Here is a 21,676-nt window from a genome sequence, read left to right as displayed (position 1 = left end):
GTGCAGGGAGAATTTGGGTCTAAAGACACTCCCTGAATTTGCTTATACACTGGTACATCACCTCTGCCCAGCTGCCTTCCTTCATCCTTGCCAGTTTCCTTCTCCTCCTTACAAGGAGGCAACAGGATGCTTCCTATCCACGGCAGAAGGCTGCACAGAAAGGGGCTACAGGTCTTCTCGAAATCTAACAAAAAGAAGAAGAGGATTAGCAATAAACCCTGTCTAGGTTTCTCAGTCCAGACAATCCAGAAGGAGAATGCTATGGTGACAGCAGCTGCTGTAGGAGCAACATCTCCCTTTTTGCTCAGAGACCCAGAGCACACATATGAGGTAGCAATGCAACAATTTCAAGATAAAACTATAGGGACAAATAATACCTACAGGAGTTCAGAAAAAGGAATGACAAGTAGTGATTACGAGAAGAACCTTGGTATAGCCCACTGGGTATCTAACCAGATAATTAGTAGCAATATCAGAAAAGTTTGGATATTGATTTCATGTTGAAGACAACAAACAGATCAATCATATGCAACAACACCAATAAACCTTGTAGTGTTTTGTTTAAGAAATATCGAAGCAGGGGCACCTGGGTGGCTCAGTGGGCTAAAGCCTCTGCCTTCCGCTCAGGTCATGATCTCAGGGTCTTGGGATTGAGCCCCGCATCGGGCTCTCTGCTCAGCAGGGAGCCTGCTTCCCCCTCTCTCTCTGCCTGCCTCTGCCTACTTGTGATCTCTCTCTCTCTCTCTATCAAATAAATAAATAAAATCTTAAAAAAAGAAAGAAATGTTGAAGCAGTATCCTGCAGTGCCTTTTAATTTGAACTTAATACTCCCGAATCAGGGAGCACACTTAACATTTTCTAAAGTGACTCCACATTAAAAAAAAAAATCTCATTTAATCCTCATACCAACCCTGTGAAGTCAATGGGTATTATCACTTCATTTACAAATGAAGCAAATGAGTCCAAGATGAATAAAATTAAATCAGAGACTATTGAGCTCCACAAACCCAGAAGGTAATTATCTGACTTCTAGCCACATTTTTGTAATCTGAAAGCACTTTACAGGAAAACTGAAATCAAGGTCAGATAGAATAATCTCTCTTAAAACAGACTGAGCAATGGAAAAGATGAGCTTGAAAAGCAGTCAGGTCACAGCAAATAAAATGTCCTGATACCATTTCTGGTTCTAATTCCAGCAACATTTCAGATGGGTGCAGAAACAGTACCCTTTTTATGAAATGCAGATAAGCCAGGACGCTGGAGAGCCGTGCCTTGATCTGGACAATCTCAGCACAGTCGATGTGCCTGGGGCACTCATTAGATTTCTGTGGATTTGGGGAGAGTCCACAATTTATCTCTGAATGGCCTATAAAGACATCTACTTTGGGAAGATCTCTCTATTTGCTAGATGGAATGTTGCCCAATTCATGAATCACTTAATAAAGCCAATAAAATCTTTTAAAAAAAAAAAGATACCTACTTCATGTTTCTTGTTTTAATTTATTGGCAGAACATAGGGGAGCAATTTTTTAAAAGCAAGAGATTCACGCACAAGTCTGTATTTCTAGCTTCTTTTAAAGTCAGGTACCTGCCAACTCTGGGTCTAAATTCTTGTCTGTCAGCCTGGTGGGGCTGAGTGGCTGCTGCTTTCTGAGAACAGGTCCCACGTTCTCCCAGTCTCTGCAGTCCTTCCTGCTCCCCGTGACCCCCCCACACTAGTTTCACTCCCTGAGAGCTTCACTCTCCACCTGCCTGAGCCCTGAGCTCAAGTCAACATGAAGGCTAATGGTCCAGAAAGGTGTGAATGGTTAGCCCGGATGCTGTATGAAGGTTAGTAAGTCAGGTCACGTTGTTTTCCAATTGCAGGGAATAGGCAATGAATGTAGGACACTGGTCAGGCCTTGACATTGGGGAACAGGAAATCAAAATGACCCAATCCACTGCTATTCCCACCAAATGATGAGGAATGACAGGAATGAGGCTGTTTGAGGAGGGCAGCAGGGGTGATGCAGCTGAGGTAAGGGCTGGGTCCCCACAAGTCTGTGCTTCCCCAAATCCCAGCTCCTTGCAGTATTGGGCCCAGAGTGCTGCTCAAGAAAGACATGTGGAATGGAGACATGGATGACAATCTCAGAGACACAAGCGTTTGGTTGACCAGTTGTCTGTGAGGGCCTAGAAAGAGCAGCAAAATGAGGGCGGAAATGCTGGTGGCGTCTCAGAGGTTCTGGAGAACTCAGAAGTTGTACAATGAAACAGAAGAGTCACGATACAAGTAGCAACCGATGCTACTGTGGGAAAAAGGAAATTCAGAGTAGTTGCACCTTACGCGCACGATCCGAGGAAGTGGGAATATCGGCCTCGAATGCCTTTTGAGAAGGGCTAGGGTCAAGTGTGAGCTGCAAAGGGAGAACTGCGGGGTTCAAGAGCAGGTGTCCACCGCAGGACAGCAGGGGGAAGAATGCCTTGGCTGCCGTACACCCATCCTCTCTGGTCCAGTCATCCCAGCTCTAGCGTGTTTTAATCATTATCTTGGAACTTTAGTTTTTAGTTTTATTCTCCTAGTTCCACCCCAGGGTTAGGAAAGGGCAAGCTCCGCCAGGGAGGCTAGGCAAAGTGCCGCAAGGTCAAGCCAAGAGGCCAAGAGATCCCACAGCACAGGCTGAAGCTAGTCCCACTGGACCTTAATTTCAGAATAGGATTGCCGCCCAGACTCATGCACCCAGATGTGGAACTGACCCCAAAGGGGCTCATAGGAGGCCAAGTCTTCGGCTCTGTCTGGCTTGACCTGGCATTAGCACTTGGAGCAGTGTGGCAGGGCTAGGATCCAATCAGCCTCACAGGAAGGGCAGCAGGACACCTTGCCAGTGGTTCTCAAACTGTAAGGTGCAGGGATCACCTGAGAAGCTGTAGATCTTCAGTTTCTCACCCGGAAAGTCTAAAGTAGGGGCTGAGATAATGGGTCAGTGACAAAGTCCCAGCAGATGCTGATAAGGCTGGTCCATGGACCACACTTTGAGTAGCAAAGCTCTAAGCCAGAAGTTCGCAACCTTCATTTCATTTTGGAATCACTAGGAAAGCTGTTAAAATTTCCTGCTGCCCAAACCTCACCCCAGAACGAATCAGATCTGAATCTCTTGGGCTGGGACCCACGCATCAATATTTTAAGCTGTCAGGTAATTATAACATGTACCCAAGATCAAAAACCAGGCAGAGGAATGGTCAAAGGTGGAGGCTTGTAGTTCCAGAGTATTCATCTGGCCTGAAGCCTACTCGAGGGTGGGGTCAGCCACAGAAGTGACCAGAGGCCTAGTTAAGGTCTCAGCCTAGAGGGCCACACCCTGAGGCCTGGAGAAATACAACCAGAGAAACGGGAAGGAGGGGTTGCTTGTGCCCAGGGCTTCCCCCTAGCATTATAGATACATGTAAATAGAAAACCTAGATCCAAATTTCCCAAACAAGGGAGCAGGCTCCTAAAATATGTTAACTGGCTCACATGTTTGGTCCAGAACTGGGAGAGCCACAGGCTGGAGGTTCTCAGTACTTCAGCGGGGAGGGGTGGAGTATTGTGGGGGGAGGAGAAAAGAAAGGCAAAATAGGGCAGAAGTTTTCCACTGTTCCCAGGAACAACTGCTCAGTGACGTGTAAGAGTGACCAGCTCTTCTCTTGGCTACTCCTCTTTATTTATACACTGGCTCAGTTACTCCACAATGTAACCCCTCCTGGCTCCCTAACTGCCCCATACACGTGGAAAGTCAACTCTGCAGTTTCCAATCCCCGCTTCCCAAAAGACCCTTCACAACGCACGGGACTCCTGTGACCACCTCCAGAGCCCACAAGTCCTTGCAAGGAGGCAGGAGAATCTAAGACGAGATTCCAAACCCTGAGTTCGGGTCCACTTGCTGTCAGGACCGAGCAAAGCTCCAGAAACAGCGGCAGAGTCAGAGCACAGTCAGAGAAGAAAGGAAGGGCCTAGAGGAGAGAAAGAGGAGGAGAGCAAATGACACAGGAATGGGACAAGAGAGATGGGGGACAGGAAGAAGAGGCCCAGGTGGGGAAAAGGAGGAGATGCCTCCGCGCCCCCACGGTGCCCAGGTCAGGAGTGAGCCAGCCCTCCGCTAAACCCAGATTCTAGGAAGGTCTCTGCTCCTAAAATGTTTTCATGTTTACCATGTTTCAAAAATGATTTCAATGGCTTAAAGGAAACCTACAATATTAGGTCAAATACAATTCAAAATGGATGTAGAGAAGAATTTGTGATGCGGGAGGATGAGAAGTGGAGGAGAACAAAGGAAGGGGGAGCTAGCGTTAACACTGGGTGTCATGAACGAGTATGTGGGCCAGAGCCCTCCATTTATGGTCAGAAAAGACAGCTTCAACCTTTGCCCGCTTTGAGTCAGTATCTTGAGAATACTACAAAATGTCTGTAGTAAGATTTTTTTTTCTTTTTTTGGCATATGATGTAAACCACTCATTTTTTATGCATTCTCCAAAAAAGCATCGGGCGGTGGAGGGAGGAGTTTGTTCCCTAGAAAGACAAAGATTTGACAGGGCGTTAGGTTTAAGGGACGAACAGTGCTGCTTGCAGTGAAGCTGTCTTTAGTGCCTGGGTGGTAAGCTCACCTATCCGTGGTCAGGGTCTAAAGAGTGCACAGCAGCAAGTGGGAGCCGGGCTTCCCTGGAAAATTCTGGGGGATGGACAGCAGCACAGCAATGGTTCTCAGCCATGCACACAGGATGCTGGCAGTGGGCACCCTGAGCACAGATCACCATATGTTGATGTCCTAAGCTCTAATGTGATCGTATCTGGGGGTGGTCATAAGGGTGGGACCCCCATGATGGGATTAATGTTCTCTGGAAAAGAAACCACAGATCTCTCTCTCTCCACTGGGTGAGGACACAGTGTAAAGAAAGCCAAGAAAGCCAGAGGAAGGATTTGCTAATCCCTTGATCCTGGACTTTCCAGCCTCCAAACTGTGAAAAATAAACGTCCATTGTTTCAGTCACCCACTCCAATTCTGTGACATTCTGTGACAGCAGCCCAAGCTAAGACACCTAGAGAGTCTCAATGCCAGACACTGGCCACCGGCTCTACCGTGGGGCAGGAGAGCCCGAAACATTGGTCCCCTCATTTTCGCCTCCTCAGCCACATGGCCCCGAGGCAAGGATGGAGAATGCCCTCCAAGCACTAGCGGGCCCACAGTTCTAGCACTGAGGAGACAGGCTGGGCCCCCCAAAGAAGTGAGCTTCTTCCCAGCCCACTCACATTCCAGGTAAAGGAGAAGTCAGGGCAGAAATGAAATGTCAGGGATCCCAGGCAGTCCCAGCAGATGGGGGAAGGGAGGAAGCAGACACCGAAAAAAAATCAAGGGGAAAGCTGCTACAGAGCTTGTGGGCTTTCCCACATGTTCCAATTAATCTGGCTAACTTCATCCTCCCTCTGTGAAGAATCCATAAACAGGGTCGCCTTCAGGCCGCTCTTCTAAAGAAAACACACTGGGCTTCACGCAGCCATTAGCCAATGGCCCCAGCCAGGCAAATGTTGCTGACTCCCAAACCACTGTTTTTAGATACCACTGCTCTCCACCAAATAACAGGCCTTTACACATCCCTGCTCACAGCCAGTTCCTCCAAACCGCCTTCTGGGCCTGGCTACTCCATCTGTCCCGGATTATCTTGTTAGCCTGTGTCTCTGCTTGGTCTTCCACAAACTGATCGTTCTGGGGGCCTTGCTAGGCTTCGCTCCTCAAGGGCAAGGCTGAGCTTCTATTTTTTTGTAATCATTCCAGGAGGCTAGATTCCAGGTTCCGTACTGAGAGGCCCCCAGTAATTTCTGTTGGCCAGCTGCTTTTCCTGAGAAAGCATAATCAGACCTTTTGATTCCCATATACAAACCGCCTGTGTCCCTGCCTCTCTCCTCCCTGGTGAAAGGGACTTCACAGCCCACTCACATTCTGGGCACAGTTTATACATCTGGGATGAGCCGCTCGGCCCAGGAGTGCCAGAAAGCACACTTGGGGGTTTGGAGCACATTGAGCAGAGAAGTAGAAAGGAAATAAAGCAGTTTCCTTATCTGGGACATGAAGGGGTTGTGCTCAGCCATATTGAAGGTCCCTATGAGATCTATGATCCTGGAAGTTTGGGAAAGCATTATTTTGTAGTGAGGCAGACTCTGCTGCTTGGCCACTTAATATTCATCCTGTCCTCCCACCTCACCACCAGGCATGCCCATGTTGTTCAGAGTAGCAAGGTGCCCGGCTAAACCACTCATGTTCCTGGATACTCTGTGACAGTGAAGGATAGCCAGCAAAACCCTGTGGGACCTCATAGCAAGCCTTGGCTTTTCTAACACAGGTACTACCCCCTTCTGCTTTGCCATCCCACTTTCTTCCTGCCAGGGAAGCTGATGTAATGCTGGAGGTGATGCAGTCATCTTGTAGTCATGAGGCAATGCCCAGGAGGACAAAGGTCTACCTGCTAAAGAAGGCAGAATGAAAACGTGAGACAACCCTGGGACTCACTGGCACTGTTCACCCACCACACTGGTCCTGGAAAGCCTCGCTCAAGATTTCTTGGTTCATAAAGCTAAACTAATGTCTAACTTAGTGTATTCTGAAACTAAGGGACATATACAGTTCCAACTCTGAAACTCTGGGTCTTGTTCTTTTTTTTTTTTTTTTTTTTCTTTCGAGAAGCAAATTTGGCACAGGTAACAGTTTCTCAAAAGGGCAAGGAGGAAAAATAAATCTACCTACCAGGATATTTTTCTTTTGGTTGGCAAATCCCAAAGGACAAACTCGTCATGAAAGTCAGCTGCATCTCATAAAAAAAACCAATGGAGGGATCACCAGTCCCCCAATCAGCCAGCTGCTTTGCAGGAACGCAGATCCACGGAGTAGAACCATCCAGTAACTCGTTCAAATTTGTTGGCCTCTATAGCTAAGGATTTTCTCCCATTGGCATTCAGCCCCATTACCAGAAATTTGGGGGTGTTGTTGTTGTTGTTATTGTTGTTGTTTAAAATAAAGACATATGACATCCAGAAAGGGTAGAGACTAGGGCACAGGTTTCTAGCAGGTCCCTCCCAAAGCCCTACTGAAATTGCCAAAATAATAACAAGGTATTACTGGAGTGGGTCCATTCCCATGCCAGAATCTCTATGGAACCTCTATTGGATAGGATGCTGGTTAGTCCAGATAAAAAGTCAGGCAGAGAAGACTGACTTGGAACCTGCTTCCCAAGAAGGTGGGCTCAGTGCAGGTTCTCTGGCTCCACTGTCCTTATGTCAATACTTTGGAAGGTCAAAGGCCGTATGCCGTCAGGCCAGGGGTTAGAAAGAGAGCCTGTGGTTTCTATGCCAGTTGCTGCAGCTTAGCAACAGCATTTGGGGGCTTGGTGGGGGAAAAGCAGGGAGCCTTTCAGGCTTCTCCCCAGTTCTACAGCTGGGCCACATGGGGCTGCTCCCCCAGGCTCACGGTTCCCTTCCCACTCTCATGCTGATTGATCCTCAGCATCTCACAATTAGCCCCAGAAACGTTATCGTACGAGAAAAACACTGCAAATGATCTTAATATCCACTCAGAAATAGTTGCTTCAGGGGATGCTGGGGAGCAGGCGGATGGTCCAGACCCCTCTTACCTTCCCTCTCTTGTTCTGAAAAATGTTAACACCTGCCACCAACCCGCCCCCCACCCCCGCAAAACCTCCACAAACAATTTCAGTTCTGCAGAAGCAGGTGCTTGAAAAATCCAAGTGTGAATTTAGTCATGCAAATCAATACCAGGCCTTCAGCTTAAAAAGACTCAGGCAGGAACGTTAAAAAAAAAAAAAAAAAAGGTTAAGGTTTTTTTCCCCCCAAATGTCAGTCCCTATCAATCAGGCCACACTAGGGAGAAGAGGGTTGAAGGTACAAACTTACAGTTGTAAGACAAAGGTTCTGGGGATGTGACGTACAAGATGATGACTATAGTTAATAACGCTGTGTTATATATTTGAAAGTGACTAAGAGAGTAGATTTTAAAAGCTCTCATCTCAAGAAAAAGAATTTGTAATGATGTGAGGTGACAGATGTCAGTGAAACTTAGAGTGGTGATCACTTTGAATATAGACACACATCACATCATTACGTTGCCCACCTTAAACTTATAATACAATGTCAGAGGTCAACTGCATCTCAGTAAAACTGGAGAAAGTAAATAAATAATAAATACATGCATACATACAATTAGGTCACATTAGAGAGGCTTTATTTTGTTTTGGCGTTTTTCTCCTCTGAAGTTTAGACAGAACTCAGCAAGGGTTTTCTTCCTCCGCATCCCTGAAGTTACTGAAGAAAAAAAAAAAAATGGAGCACAGGGGAACTACTTTCTCCTAAGCAGTGGCCACACGCCAGGCACGGGCACAGACGCATTATTCATATCATGTCACTCATCCTTGCTCATGGCCTTGTGAACCAGCCTCAGAAGGGTACCCGGAGGAGGGAGCGCCTGCACCAGACAAAGCCTGGAGTCACGGATTCCACTCAAGCAGCAAATATTTTACGGAGTACCTGTGTATGCTCAGCCCTGTTCTGGTAGCTTCCTAACCAGTGTGCCTAAGGAGTGCCCCAAGCAGAGGCTGCTGCTGACAGAGCCCGTGGGCCGTGAGCACTCTTCCCCTATGGCTTCGGTGCCCCCGCAGAAAACATCACTGTCCACAAGTGCCTGTCCAACGAGTTTCGGAAGCACTGAATAAATGATTGCTTGCCGGTGAGCAGGGCTATGAACCTCGTGCTGACTCCAAATCCCTGCATTGTCTACCGACCCCCGGTCCCCATGGGTGGAGCCGTCAGCAGACACTGGGACCTGCAGAATCCCACAGCAGAAAGCGGAAGGGTAGCAATAAACATTCATCCCGGGAGCTCCGTTACTCAACCATCCCACCTCTCAGCCGGGCCAGCCTTCATTTCGGTTTCTCCTCTAAGTGTGTATTTAAATCAGAAGGAAATACTGGGTTTCGACCCACCTCATGTTCCGAATATGTAAACACAGCTGAAACACCAAATGGTTTTCTGGCTGCTCTTTTTCTGCTTTCCGTTCGCATCACACAAGAAAGTGCCCACGTTCAAGGCCGCTAGGGCGGTGGGCACCTTCAGTTAGAACGCGGTGCCCTGGAGCCCAAGGGCAGCAGGTCTGTGCCCACCTGGGTCCGGTCCCCCTTCTCTGCCTCCTCAGACCAGAGCGCCAGGCCTTCCAGCTGCTCCCAGATCGGGGGTCATGGGCCGCCAAGAGCCCTGGAAAGAAAACTTGCAAATCCAGAGCAGAACCAGAAAAACAACTCCTGGCCAGGCCTCAGAAATGAATACCATCTCAGGGTAGAAAGCTAAAACTCACAGCTACAGAGATGGGCCTTGGAGACTCTGGTTACAAAAAAAATATGGTATTTCTCCCACTCCACCCCACCCTCCTTTTCAAGGAACAGCGTCCAGTGCCTATACCGTTTGTAAATGGAAAGCTGGGGGTGGGAGAAATACTGCATTTTAACTTTTTCATTGTATTCTACTGAAACCCATAGGTCTGCTGCTAAATTGTTTGGAGTAAGTTTTTATTAAAACAAAACAAAAAAACCACACACACACACACACACACATATACACCCCCATTTAAGGCCCTTGTGGGCCAATGTTGTCTCTTGCTGGACTACAAAAGGAACTTTGTCTGTGACTAATTTTAATTTTTTTATTTAAATTCAATTAGCCAACACATTTTCAAAAAAAAATTTCAAAAAACAAAAAAAAACCCACAAAGTTAAAATCCAAAGCTGCCACAGGTCACCCCAGTTTATGAATCCATAAGTGTTTGGGAATTCACTGTACATTCTGCTCAATTTTACTATGAACCTAAAGCCAGTCTAAAAAAATTAAATCTATTTTTTTTTTTAATTTGTACACACAGGTGCTTCCAGGGCATAAGACATTTTGTTACTGAAATAGTGGATTAAAAAAATCATCCAGTTCCCGGTCAGCCAAGAGACCATTCAACCCACCCCGCAGCTGAATTTTCGGGGCGGTTCCCAAACTTCGTGTATCCTCACAGGTGTCTGCTCTGCTGCCAGCTGAGAAGGACGGCCAGCCGGCTTCCTCTCTGGGCAGCGGGGGAAGCAGAATTCTCCTTCCCTCCCACCCCCTCTTCCTTTGGCCCTCAGTCCTGGCTGCAGAGCTCCCCCTCCCATGCCTGTTTCTCCTCTCCCATGGAGGGCTGGGGGCCCTAGCAGGTCAGCAGAGACCAAAGGAGGAGCCGACCCCAGCATTCAGGGGACACGCTGGAGGCCAGGGGAGGGCCGCCTTTGCAGGTCCTTTGCAGGTCCTAAAACCCAGGGATTCCTTGTAGCTGCCCATTTTCTTTGAAACTGCGTCATTTATTTTAATGGTTCCTTCCACTGGAAAACCCTCAGGCTCCCACTCTTACGACAACACCATTTGTCCTCACCTACCCCTATTATATCATATAAAAATGGAGCCAATTCAATTAGCTTTTTTTTTTCCCTATTGAATATTGTTGATGTATCTGTGATCAAATCCATCTTTGGCCACCAATGGGTCTACCTAGTACTTTCTTCGTGCGGAGAGTCAGAAGAAATAAAGGGAAATGTTCAAACTTTACAGGTATTTGGCAAACCCCAACACTCTCATACAGGTGTCGGAGGCCAGAGACCAACCTTCTGCATGCCCCAACGCCAGAAATGGCACGTGCATGAAGGGACACATGCACAGACTCTTGGTCGCCAACCAGAAGGATGTCCAGGGACAGATGGACTTGGCCTGGAGAGAAGAATGAAGGAAGTACCCTCATGAAAGGGCATGGGCACCCTGACAGTCTCCAAGGCCAATATTAAGGATTGCTGTCAGGTTTGTACAAAAACAAAGGGAAGAAAGAGGCAGTGTTGTCTCTCTTACCCACCATGCCTCTTTACTCCTGGTTCTGGTCTGTCTGCCTTCTGCTCCTGCCTGGAAGCTAGGCCTGCCACGGAGAGTGTCACAGGCTCAGACCACAGGGAGGCCACTGTGGCCCCGAGACCCAGGTACTGTGCTGAGACGACACGCACACAGTCCTGGAAACCTGGTGAAATGCACACTCAGCCTTCATTATCTCAACCAGTCTGTAGCAACGCTCTCTTCTCTTGGATCCCGCGATGGGATTTTCCTGGATTTTCTCCACATTTTCCTGCCGGTTCTCTCTGAGTCCCACCTGCAGATTCCTCTTCCCCGGCCAACACTTCTAGGGCCCCAAGGGCTCTGTCCTTGGCCTTCCCCTCACACTTCACTCTCACCTAACCCCCCTGGACCAGCTTCTGTGGACTAGGGGCTTCACCAATCCCCTCCAGACTGGCAACATCCCCAGTCTACACCTCCAGACCAGACCTTTCTCCAAACTCCAAACCCAAGTTCCCAAATCCCTTTGAAGTAGAGTGCCTGGATGTCCCATGAAACGTCAGACTCACTGTGTCTGAAAGTGAACTCATTATTTTACACACCAAACTCATTCCTCCTCTAATTTCCCCTTTCAGGTCACTGGAAGCACGGCCAACTTAGTCTGCCACTTCAGAAACAGGAGGTCTCCCATGTCCCCTCCCATCCCCCAAGACCACCAAGTCTCCCAGTCTAGCTCCTAGCCCTTGCTTGATGGATGTGCTCCTCTCTGGCAGGTTCAAGGCCCTCACAGTGTCTTGTACAACCTCATGGGTGAAAAAGCCAGCCACAGATCGTCTTGCCACCATTAATTTTACCCTCCAATCCATCCGTCGTAACCACCAAGGTTTCCTTTCTAAAACATATTTTTGCTCCTGTGCCTCTCTTGTTAAAATCTCTAACAGCCTCCCACTCCACTGCCCACAAAAGAACATCTAAATGGGGCACCTGGGTGGCTAAGGTTAAGTGTCTGCCTTCTGCTCAAGTCATGATTCCAGGGTCCTGGGATCGAGTCCTACATCGGGCTCCCTGCTCAGCAGAGCCTGCTTCTCCCTCTCCTTCTGCTGCTCCCCCTGCTTGTGTTCTCTCTGTGTCTGTCTGTCTCTCTCTTTCTGTCAAATAAATAAAAAATAAAATCCTAAATGAAAGGACATCCAAATGGTTAACAAGTTATGCAGACCTTTCATGATCTTGTCATATCTCTCAACACTCCCCCACAGAGTACTCTCAAGATATATAGAACTATTTGGGATTTCTAGAATAAACCAAAACATTTTGCACATTCCTACCTTGTACTTGCTGTTCCCACTGTCTAGAGAACTCCTATTTATACGTCAGGACCCACTGTAAATATCACCTGCTCTGTGGAATGTTCCCAACCTCTATCTTGTTTGGAATTGTGATTCCTCTGTGCTCCAGAAATACTTTGAATACAGCTCTAATGCAAAATGTTCACCAGGTATTTAATGACTTGTTTATATAGCTTCCCTCCCACTCAGCTAGGAGAGCCACAAAGTCAAGAATGTATATCCTCCTGCCTAGAACATACGCAGGTTTAGAAAAGCAGTTCATTAAGTTTCTCAAATTGGAGGAAGAACCGGCTATGAAACACGTTTCCCCAGGATGCATGGGCAGGAAGCCACGGGAAGGAAGGAGTTAAACAGTTCAATCTTTACAATGCTATGATTGGTAACCTTGGATTTGAATTTCTGTTTAACGCAATTGGCCAGTGAGAAAGCACTTTCATCACAAATCCTGATTTCCTCCAAGTTTTCTAAAAACATCACCCTATCAGTTTGAATCCTGCAGGCTCCTTCTCAGCCAAAAGGAATTTCCCTTTAAACAAAAACTATTCAGACATTTCCAAGATATGAAATGTTAAAAACCAGGATTTTCCACTCAGACAACTAGGAAACTGTTTGTGGATTTTTTTTCCCCCCAGACTCCTCTTATTTGCCAAGAAGTCTGAAGAGAATTTTTTTTCTGATGTTAAAAAAATGTTTCCTACCTCTGTGCCTCTCTGTTTTTCCATTCTTTATTTTGTCTGGGTTTTACCGAAGCAAGATCTTAAGTCGGGAAGGAGACAACATGACATCTGCCAACTGGGTTGACCCAAAGATACAGGAACCAACTAAATCTCCTTGTTGGGTGTTTGAAATCATTTTTCAAAGCTGAGAGCCTTTCAAAAGTAGGAGCATGATACCCAGAACAGAACGATGGGGTTAAAAAAACCTTTGGGGCCGTGTGATAAAAATGCAGTGTTTTACAGCTGGATAAAGGGAGACCCCGAATGTCAAGTAACTTGCAACACAACGAGTTCCCACAACAAAATGACTTATGCTCCAACAACAAACTCTCTTCCAGGAGCCGCCATTGAAACTTCTAACAAGAACCAGGCATAGGAATGTGGGTGGCTCAGAGTCACCCATCTCGATTCTTAAAAAAACCCTCAAAGCTCTTTAGTAACATCAGCACAGGTTAAGTTCAATAAATTACTCCTGAATAGAGCAATTTGGATGCAGGCAGTTCAACATGAGGCAATCGCAAGGGAGCTTGACAGAGCGGTACACAACTGAGGAATATATGGTGCTTCTAAGAAGGTATGTCTGATTTTTGATTGACCTTCCATACAGTACTAGAAAAAATTAGACACCACCGTGGAACAGCACAGAGTGTTTCTCAAACCCGAAGAATAAGCACAAGCCCAGGAAAAACACAGCTTGCATCTGATGGGTGACGCTGACTCTAGAAGCGTCCCAGTAAATGACCTGTGAGCTTCTCATGGGTCTACACTGCAGGAGAGCTGAGCCAGTAAACATTCCCTGAGATGTAAGAGGTGCAGTGAAAAGGAGGTTCAAAGTGTCCCCTGCTCTTCTTAGAGTGATGCATCATGAAGATTCAAGGATTACCCAGTCAGAGCTCTTCCAGAGCAAATGAGGGCCCAGAAGAATCTGGGGTTATACCCAAGAGCTCCCAGTTTCTGTCAAGAGACAAATAACAGATAAAAGATCTGAGAACCAGCTGTATTGAAGGTAACAGAGGAGCCCAGGGGACCATACAGAAAGAACAGAAGGCCAAGTATCAAACACTCATATTTAATTGGTGACAACGAAGCCCAGGGAAGAGGGAAAAGCTGAGCCCACCAGACCATCATGGAAGCCAAAGCAAGAATGAGTTATGAGATGACCTTGTAGTCGATGCTGCGAAATTACTTCCACGAGGCCTAGTAAGTATGACAGAAAAAAGACTGGATGTAGGGGTTAGAGAGAAGTCAGAGGACCTTCTAGCAACAGAGGGAATCAGAACTGACAGGGTGCAGAAGTAAGTAGAAAGGAAGGAAATGCAGGCAGTAGGTACTGACTACTTGTTCGAGAAAACCTGGCAGTAAGCAAGAGAGAAAAAAAAATGAGCAAGAAGGGGCAACAGCATCTGGCAAACATGTGTTCAAGGCAGAGACCTGTGTTTACAGCGAAGGTAGAAGCTGGGGAGGCAGGAAATGAGGACGTGTGAGACTAATAACAGGCCCCCATGCTTCCTGAGTGATGTCAGACTCCTGAGGTCGGGGCATCTCCTCCTCAGAGAGAAGACAGTTAACTTAGTGGAGATGGGGGTTCGGGCTGGGGCGGGGAAGAGTATCTATTATGGGCCAGGCAGTGACATGTGAGGTAACTTGCCCAAGGTCACTAGAGAACTAGGGACCCTTGACACAGAATCTGCCTAACCCTGAAGCCCACCCTTTCTACCACGCTGGCCTGCATTCCCGTGAAGACTGGGGCTGTTCAACAATCACCCACATTTCCACCTTGTTCTCTATAAACAAGAAAAGATATTGACACCGAATTACCCATGTCGCTTTCACACTAAATTTTCAGATTTCCAGAAGCATTTATGAGATTTCGGAGTTTAAAAAAATATAATAACAAAAGAGTCAAGGCTACCAAGCTCATCCATTCTCCAAGGTTGCCTCACTCCACTCCACTTAATTAGGCATCGAGCAATTACTGTGCTTCTCTGAGCATTCTGCACTTGGCTAAGCACCATGGGACTACAGAAAAGCCAAAGTCATGTCCCCTCTCCTCAAGGAGCTTGTGTTTCAGCAAAGCAAATCTCTTTACTGCTCTAGGCCTCAGATTCTTAGTAGATAAAACAGGCCAATGCCTCCTCTGTGCCTATAGGATTTGGTTACAGGAAAAATCAAGGTCACTTAGTACTTCATTTGAAAGAGAGGGAGAACATGTGGTGAGCAGGGAGGAAGGGGATAGGTTCAAGGTTGACCCAAAGATCGTGAGTCTCGTCATTTTCTTTCAATCCCGACTCTGCACCAACAGGGAATATGAACACTCCCCTCTTTCATAAAATTACTTACTTGGACAGTTCAGATGTCCTACAGCTGTAGGCCCAAAACCCTACTAAATGCCCCACCACGGCCTAGGGCCATTTGCCCTAAGACAGCAGACAGGTCAGAGCTATGCCAGTCTGAGGCAGGCAGCTCAAGATGCCAACAGGCACACATGGGCTTATTAATACTTGAATGGCCACAAGCAATGGAAAGAAACAGCTTCTTTGAAAACTGACATTCAGTTTTCCACCTGCTGATATGAGGTTGTGTGGACCTCGAACGAGACAAGTCATTCTTGTCTTACATGATAAGCGTGATTGCAGGCTTAGTTAGTTACCTCCGGCCCCAATATTTGACCTTGATACAGATAGGTCAGATAATAGAGTGAATTCTACATTTCCTCGTTAGTGGGTTGGGACACCGCAGCACACCCTCTCTGCTAGCCGTTGTGTGCATTTCAGAGGTCAGTTCTGTCTCTCTAATCTTCCTTCGCTGGGTGTTATTGGCACGGCTAAATAATACTCTAAGAGCTTTGCAAGTGGCACCGGACTTGGTTTGATCTTTTGTTTCCAAGGCTAATTATTGTGGATTTTAAAACATTTTCCACCAGCTAGCCCATCTCTGTGAGGGAAACAGTACAACAAACACACTAAAGAAAGGACTGCCGATTTGGACTATTTTTCTAATGATCATGACAAGTGCACTGGCTGACCCGACAAGAGCTCCTCAACCCCTGCTTGGCTAATCTGAGCCAACTGTGTAAATCCCTTTCCAGCCCTTGGTTTTAAAATGGTCAAGTGACCCAATCCTTGCTGACGAAGCTCAAAGAGAAATCAGCTGGTGAGCTCCTGCAAAAGGTTTCTTCCTTCCTAAAAAGGGTTACAAAATAAATAAATAAATAAAAATAAAAACATAGTATAATTTAATTCAATTATTAATCTAGAGGCAATGCCTCGTTTCCTGCAAGAGCAACTTCACATCAGACCACCCTGCTTCCACAGAACGTTTACCTGGGGGTCTTTCAAGAAAGAGGGCAAGTATAAAACTCAGTACTACCCTCTCACCTTTCAGAGCTGTGCCTGAGTCTACCTGCCCCCAACCTGTGTTATCACCATGAGAACAAGTTTAGAGACAAAAATATAATGGGTCAAAGAAATTTCACCAAGCCACTGAAAATCCTTTAGATCATAGATAAATTAGCAACATAGGTAACTGGCTACCTTATGAATAAGGGCCCCCTATCTAGAATAGAAGAATAGTGGGCACTCCCTCCACTCCCCAAATATTCCTTCCCTACAACCTAGGGATTGCCTTAAGTTCTCCATTTAGAGATCTACCCTTTTGAGCTGATATAATTACTATTAAATTTAAATGCCCATTTAGGGGGTCATACGTTAAGCCTCACTAATCATTAAATATTCAGTATAAGCTCATCAGATTTTTCATGACAGCAAAATTTAAGAGGGGGAGTTAGAAAGAGAATACCATTACAGCCAGTACTTGGGGTCCAAGAAGGGAGGAAAACATGAAAACAAAGATCAGGAAAGGTGAAGTGAGGGCTTTGGAGACAGTCTATCTGCTTTGCAATTCTTCCATGAGAACCCATCACTCATCCTTCAGTTTGTGGAGATCAGGTGACAAGTAATGATCTTCTCAAGCCGGGAGGACCCCAGGTTCCCCCTAAGAACCTGGCAGGGCCAACAATAGTTGTCTCCAAGGTGAACATCAACCCAAAAGCCTCAGTATCCCTCTGGAGCTACATGATTCGCTGGGCCAGCCAGGAGGAAGGGGAGACCAGCAGCCTGTGAGATTAGCCAGCTCCATCCCAGCACTCAGTGATAGAGGTGGAAGTCAGATGACCTTTACATCCAGATACCAGGCGGGTCGAACATCCCCTTAACGCTCTACCTCCCACTGTCTGGAACCGGTCATTTCACTTTGAACACCAACTAGATATAAAATTATAGCGCAGAGCCACCAAGTAACCTTACACAGTACTGGATTTATATGAATAGCACTGAAGACAAGCAGAACGTCTGTCATTATCTTTGCAAAGACTTCAGAGTTCCTATTGCAGAAGTTTTTTACAAAGATTAAAACCATTGCAAAAATTGAAAAAAAAAAAATCCCTATTTTCCAGATTGTTAAACTGAGATATAAGAAAGTTGCCACGGTCATAAAGTTTACCAGAACCAAACTCACAGTTAACCCTCTATCCTTAGAGACCCTTTCCACCCAGAGCTGCCGCTTCCTCCTCTGTTCCCCCAAGGCCTCCACCGACTTGGGAAGTGTTGAGTTTTAATGGAGCATCAGATCCTCTCTTCTTCCCCTAGAGAGACTCAAGCTAAGATTACCTCCAGTCCAGTGTTACATGGCACCTTTAAGTTTTAATTTTACATTTTTTTACTACATTCAGGAGGTAAAAGTCAGAACAGCATACAAGGGATAGCTCGTAAATAACTCCTTCACCCCTGCTTCCTCTCTTGACCTCCAATCCCCAGGTCCCCTTGCGAGAAACAATTATCCATTTCTCGAGCATCCTTCTGAATATGAACAGTGTATATATAAGTAGATAAAACACATAGCCTGTTTTGCTCTTTAAATTACAGAACCGCACAACAAATTCCCAGAAATGTAATTTGCGCAGAATCTTAGAGGAACACGACATATGTGTTAGAAACGCCTAACATCCAGGTAGGCTTGGGGGAAGGAACCAGGTTTCTCACAAGCATTTCAAACCAGAAAAGAGACACCACACACTCCTCATCTTTAGATCTGCCATCTTTTCTAAACCCATGTTTAGCCCGTACATACTCCAGAAACAACAGTGTTTGTAGAAGTACAACACACTGATTTAAAATAATATATTGTCATCTGTATGGAAACTATTTTTTAAGCCTCGAAAGGAAGCCCAAACTCTCATAACCCAGGATCTAATGAGCAAATGCATATTCATTCTATCCACACACTTCATTATTTTGTAGACTTCTATCCTATCCACCACCCCCCCACCAAACCTTTGTCCTTCTGAACCAAGAAGACTTCTTCACAACTAACCAAATGAGAAAAACACTGCTCCTGATGGTTCACAGAAGTTGCCAGAGATGGTATGTCCCAGCTTCAGGCAACTTGAACCTTCTCTGTTTTTAAAATCAAGCAGGTGACAGGTTTTGCTAAAACAGAGCATGAGCGACCATGCATGCAGTAACTAAATCCCTATTTCGACCTGGAGGTCAGGCTATTCCACATTTTGGACTAATAGCAATAATAACCAGCTCTGCAACTGGATACTCAACAGAGTTCAAGAAACAGATGGGAAAGTTATCTATGTTCAAATCTCTGGCAAACTCCCCTTAGTTTAGAGGGAATATAATCCAGTCGTCTGTACGACTAAATCCAATACCTCTTTCAACACTAATTCATATACACAGTGTGTTGGCAATGACTTGTAGCAATGATGAGTGGCATTTTACAAGAGTGAGCTGCCCAGAGGAGAGACACATCCCTAAGTGGCAGACGTAAAAGTAGTTAAAAAAAAAAAAAGTAGAAGAAAAATAATCACACATCACTGCTTCATCACAGTAACATTGAAAAACTGAGCTCTTAATACCAAAAGGAATGTAACGGTGCACAAAGATCTTAACTAGAGCCAGTACAGATGGTTCCGTCTGGACTTAAAGGTCATAGTCACAGGTAGCAGGATCTCAAATCCTAGTCCGTGATCACACAAGTGCAAGTCACAGGCTGAAAGGAAACCTGTATGGCTGCGCATAATTCATGCCACCAGCGGAAAGACAGGCCCAAAGCTATGGCATGACAGCTGCTGGGTGAGACATTTTCACATTTTAAGTACAAAAGAGAAGAGCCCCCCCACCAACACAAAGCCCATGTCAGTAGAAACACCTGGAGCACCCAATCACCAGAAGACATTTGAGGACCAAGGTGCTCTAAGCTCTGTGCTGACAACAGGAAGCACATCTGGGCCCTCAATGCAAACGCAGCCCACGTGGTCTCCTCAGGGAAAGCCTCAGTGAGCAAAACCCAGATCACAGTACACATCTGGCTTTCGCCCCAGCATGAACTACCTACCACTCCCTCTCCACCCCGCACAAGCCATTCTCAGCCATTGCAAGTGCCTTGGTGGGAATCACAGGGAGGCCCTCATCCCTTTTCCCAAAATAACGTCAACCAGAGGCAAAGGCCAAGGAGGGAGGTGGAGCCTACAGGCCATTTTGCAAAAGTTTCAAATATCCTGGCACTGACCCCCTTAGAAAAATCATGAAGGGGAAACAGCCAAGCTTCTCGTTTTCTCATTAGTGATCTCTCTCTCTGTCTCTCACTCTCTCTCTCCTCATTACAAACTTTTGCATTTATAAGAAACAAAAAACAAATAGATCTCACATAAAATCATATTAACATTGCTGGCTGTTGGAAACAATTTCATTTCGCAAATGTAATACCAATGATTTGAAATTGAAACTTTTAAAACAAATGGGCAGAATTCCTGTGACACGTCAATCCCCAAAGGGGTCCCTGAGGCATAAGACTGAACAAAGAACTGGTGAGCCGTCCCACCTTCCCCAAAGCTTTTCTGCAATAAGCAGCTGCCTCAGATTTTCCATACTCTGTGATCTTTCCCCTGAAGAGAGAGGAAGCAGACTGCCTGGCTGTACAGTTAAAGAGCCCAAATAAAGCAGTCTCTCTCCTCATATCAAACGGGCTTTTCCAAACACACACACGCACACACACGTGTACTTCCTGAAATATGAACAAAAAGTAAAGAGAGAGAAAGAGTCTGACAGCGAAAGAAAGAAAATGCCACTTTGTTTAGCTTTTTAAAAACCTTCCCACCAAGTCAGTAGCAAGCTCAACAGTGGCGCATCATTCTCCACCACGACCCCCTTCGGCTTTACAGTACCGACAGCAAGAGCAAATGATACTACGATGTGAAAAAGACTCGGGAAAAGACTATACATTGCCAAAGAAATACAAACTGTCACTACTGTTACCGAAACTTGAAAAGGGCCAGGGGCCCGCAGTTATCTCTTCGGATTGAAAAACCACACCTCTCCCTAGATCTCCTCTGGGCATGCCTGCCTCTTCCCAAAGACTTCCTTCCCACGTCCCTGCCCCCAGCAGTTCCCTTATTGACAGTACTTCTCCCTCGCAAGCTGCCCGGTCCCCGTCCCGCGAGTCCTCACCGTAGGGTACATTAGAGCCTCGGTTTCCCCGGGCTCTGACAGCTCGCTCAGCTTGCGGTCCCACTGCAGGACGCTCTGCTCCCCGCTCTCCAGCACCTCCATGCTGGTCCGAGGGACGCTGGGCCGAGGATGCTGAGGGCAGGAGGGGAGCGGGCAGAGCCGCCTCGGAGGGTAAGGTCCGGCTCCGCGGGGTGTGTGCGCGTGTGTGGGTGTGTGCGCGTGTGCGTGAAGCTTATGCACTTAGGAAGAAACGTTCTCTGCTCTGCCCGAGGGAGAAGTGCTAAGGGCTCCCGTCCGGGGTCCTCGGAAGTCTGAGAAGTGCCGGGGGAGACAGGCTGTCCAGGGATCCGGCTGAAGGCTGCAGGGGTTAAAGCAGGGAGCGCATCCAAAATGAAGGCAGGAGAGCAGCTCTCATCCCAAGAAAATCCCTTCGCAATAAGCCCACTCTCCGCTACTGCTCCAGACACAAACTTTGAGGCTCCCCAGGGCTCCTCAGTTCGGCTCCAGGACCCAGCTATGACCCACCTCCCTCTAGGGAAGCGACCAATCGGATACTCACCTCGCCCGCCCTATCCAATCAGAAGTCTGGCTTTCCTCCCCGTCCCGCTCCGAAAGGCTGGGCAGAGGGAAGTCTCTGCCCAGGCTTTGGAATGTGGGCGGGGAGAGCCTTTGACGTCACCGGGGAACTCCTTCTGCCTGAGCGCAACCAGCCACTGCTCTCTGAAGCAGCGGACCAATGGAGTGCTTGAGTCTGGGAGTGATGGACTGAGAGCTTGGCCAGTGATAAAGGGGCGCCTGGGAGGAACAGCCAACCAAATAGCGACAAGAATACATTTCATAAAGGAGGGCGGGTGAACTCCGTACCTCCGGCTAGAATCCATAAAAGTTCTCCGCGCTTGTGGAGGGGAAGAGAGCCGCTGTGTGGGCAGATTTATATACTGTCTTAAATATTATATATGTTTATATAGGGTCTTAAATATTTTCTTAATGTATATTAGCTCATTTGAGTTTCGAAATTTTTTAAAAAATTAGTTACGTATTCACAAATATAAATATTACGCACTGTGCGTGAATTTGTATTAGCACATTTCTAGCAAATAGTCATTGTCTGTTCCTCACATTTTTCTCCCTAGTTCTGTTATGCTCTTCTCCTGACACGTTTTTTTATGGGCTTCATGTTTTCTTCTTTCAGT

The 21,676-nt window shown here is 46.6% G+C and overlaps 1 protein-coding gene across 2 annotated transcripts in view; it reads right to left on the bottom strand.

Annotated features, from left to right (window-relative positions):
• The window catches only part of LOC111151973 (cAMP responsive element binding protein 3 like 2), a 104,935-nt gene extending 84,145 nt beyond the window's left edge, over positions 1-20,790 (bottom strand). For both annotated transcript variants that reach the window (XM_022510225.1, XM_022510224.1), the window contains exon 1: positions 20,484-20,790. In XM_022510225.1, the coding sequence (XP_022365933.1) occupies positions 20,484-20,585 (102 nt within the window). In that variant the 5' untranslated portion in view covers positions 20,586-20,790. The remainder of the gene's footprint in view (positions 1-20,483) is intronic.
• Positions 20,791-21,676: the final 886 nt, after the last annotated feature.

Source organism: Enhydra lutris, unplaced genomic scaffold (genome assembly GCF_002288905.1).
Source record: "Enhydra lutris kenyoni isolate GAN:26980312 unplaced genomic scaffold, ASM228890v2 scaffoldscaffold27, whole genome shotgun sequence".
Classification (NCBI taxonomy): Eukaryota; Metazoa; Chordata; class Mammalia; order Carnivora; family Mustelidae; genus Enhydra; species Enhydra lutris.
The sequence above is the reverse complement of the archived record's forward strand: the minus strand, read 5'-3'. Positions and strand labels throughout refer to the sequence as shown.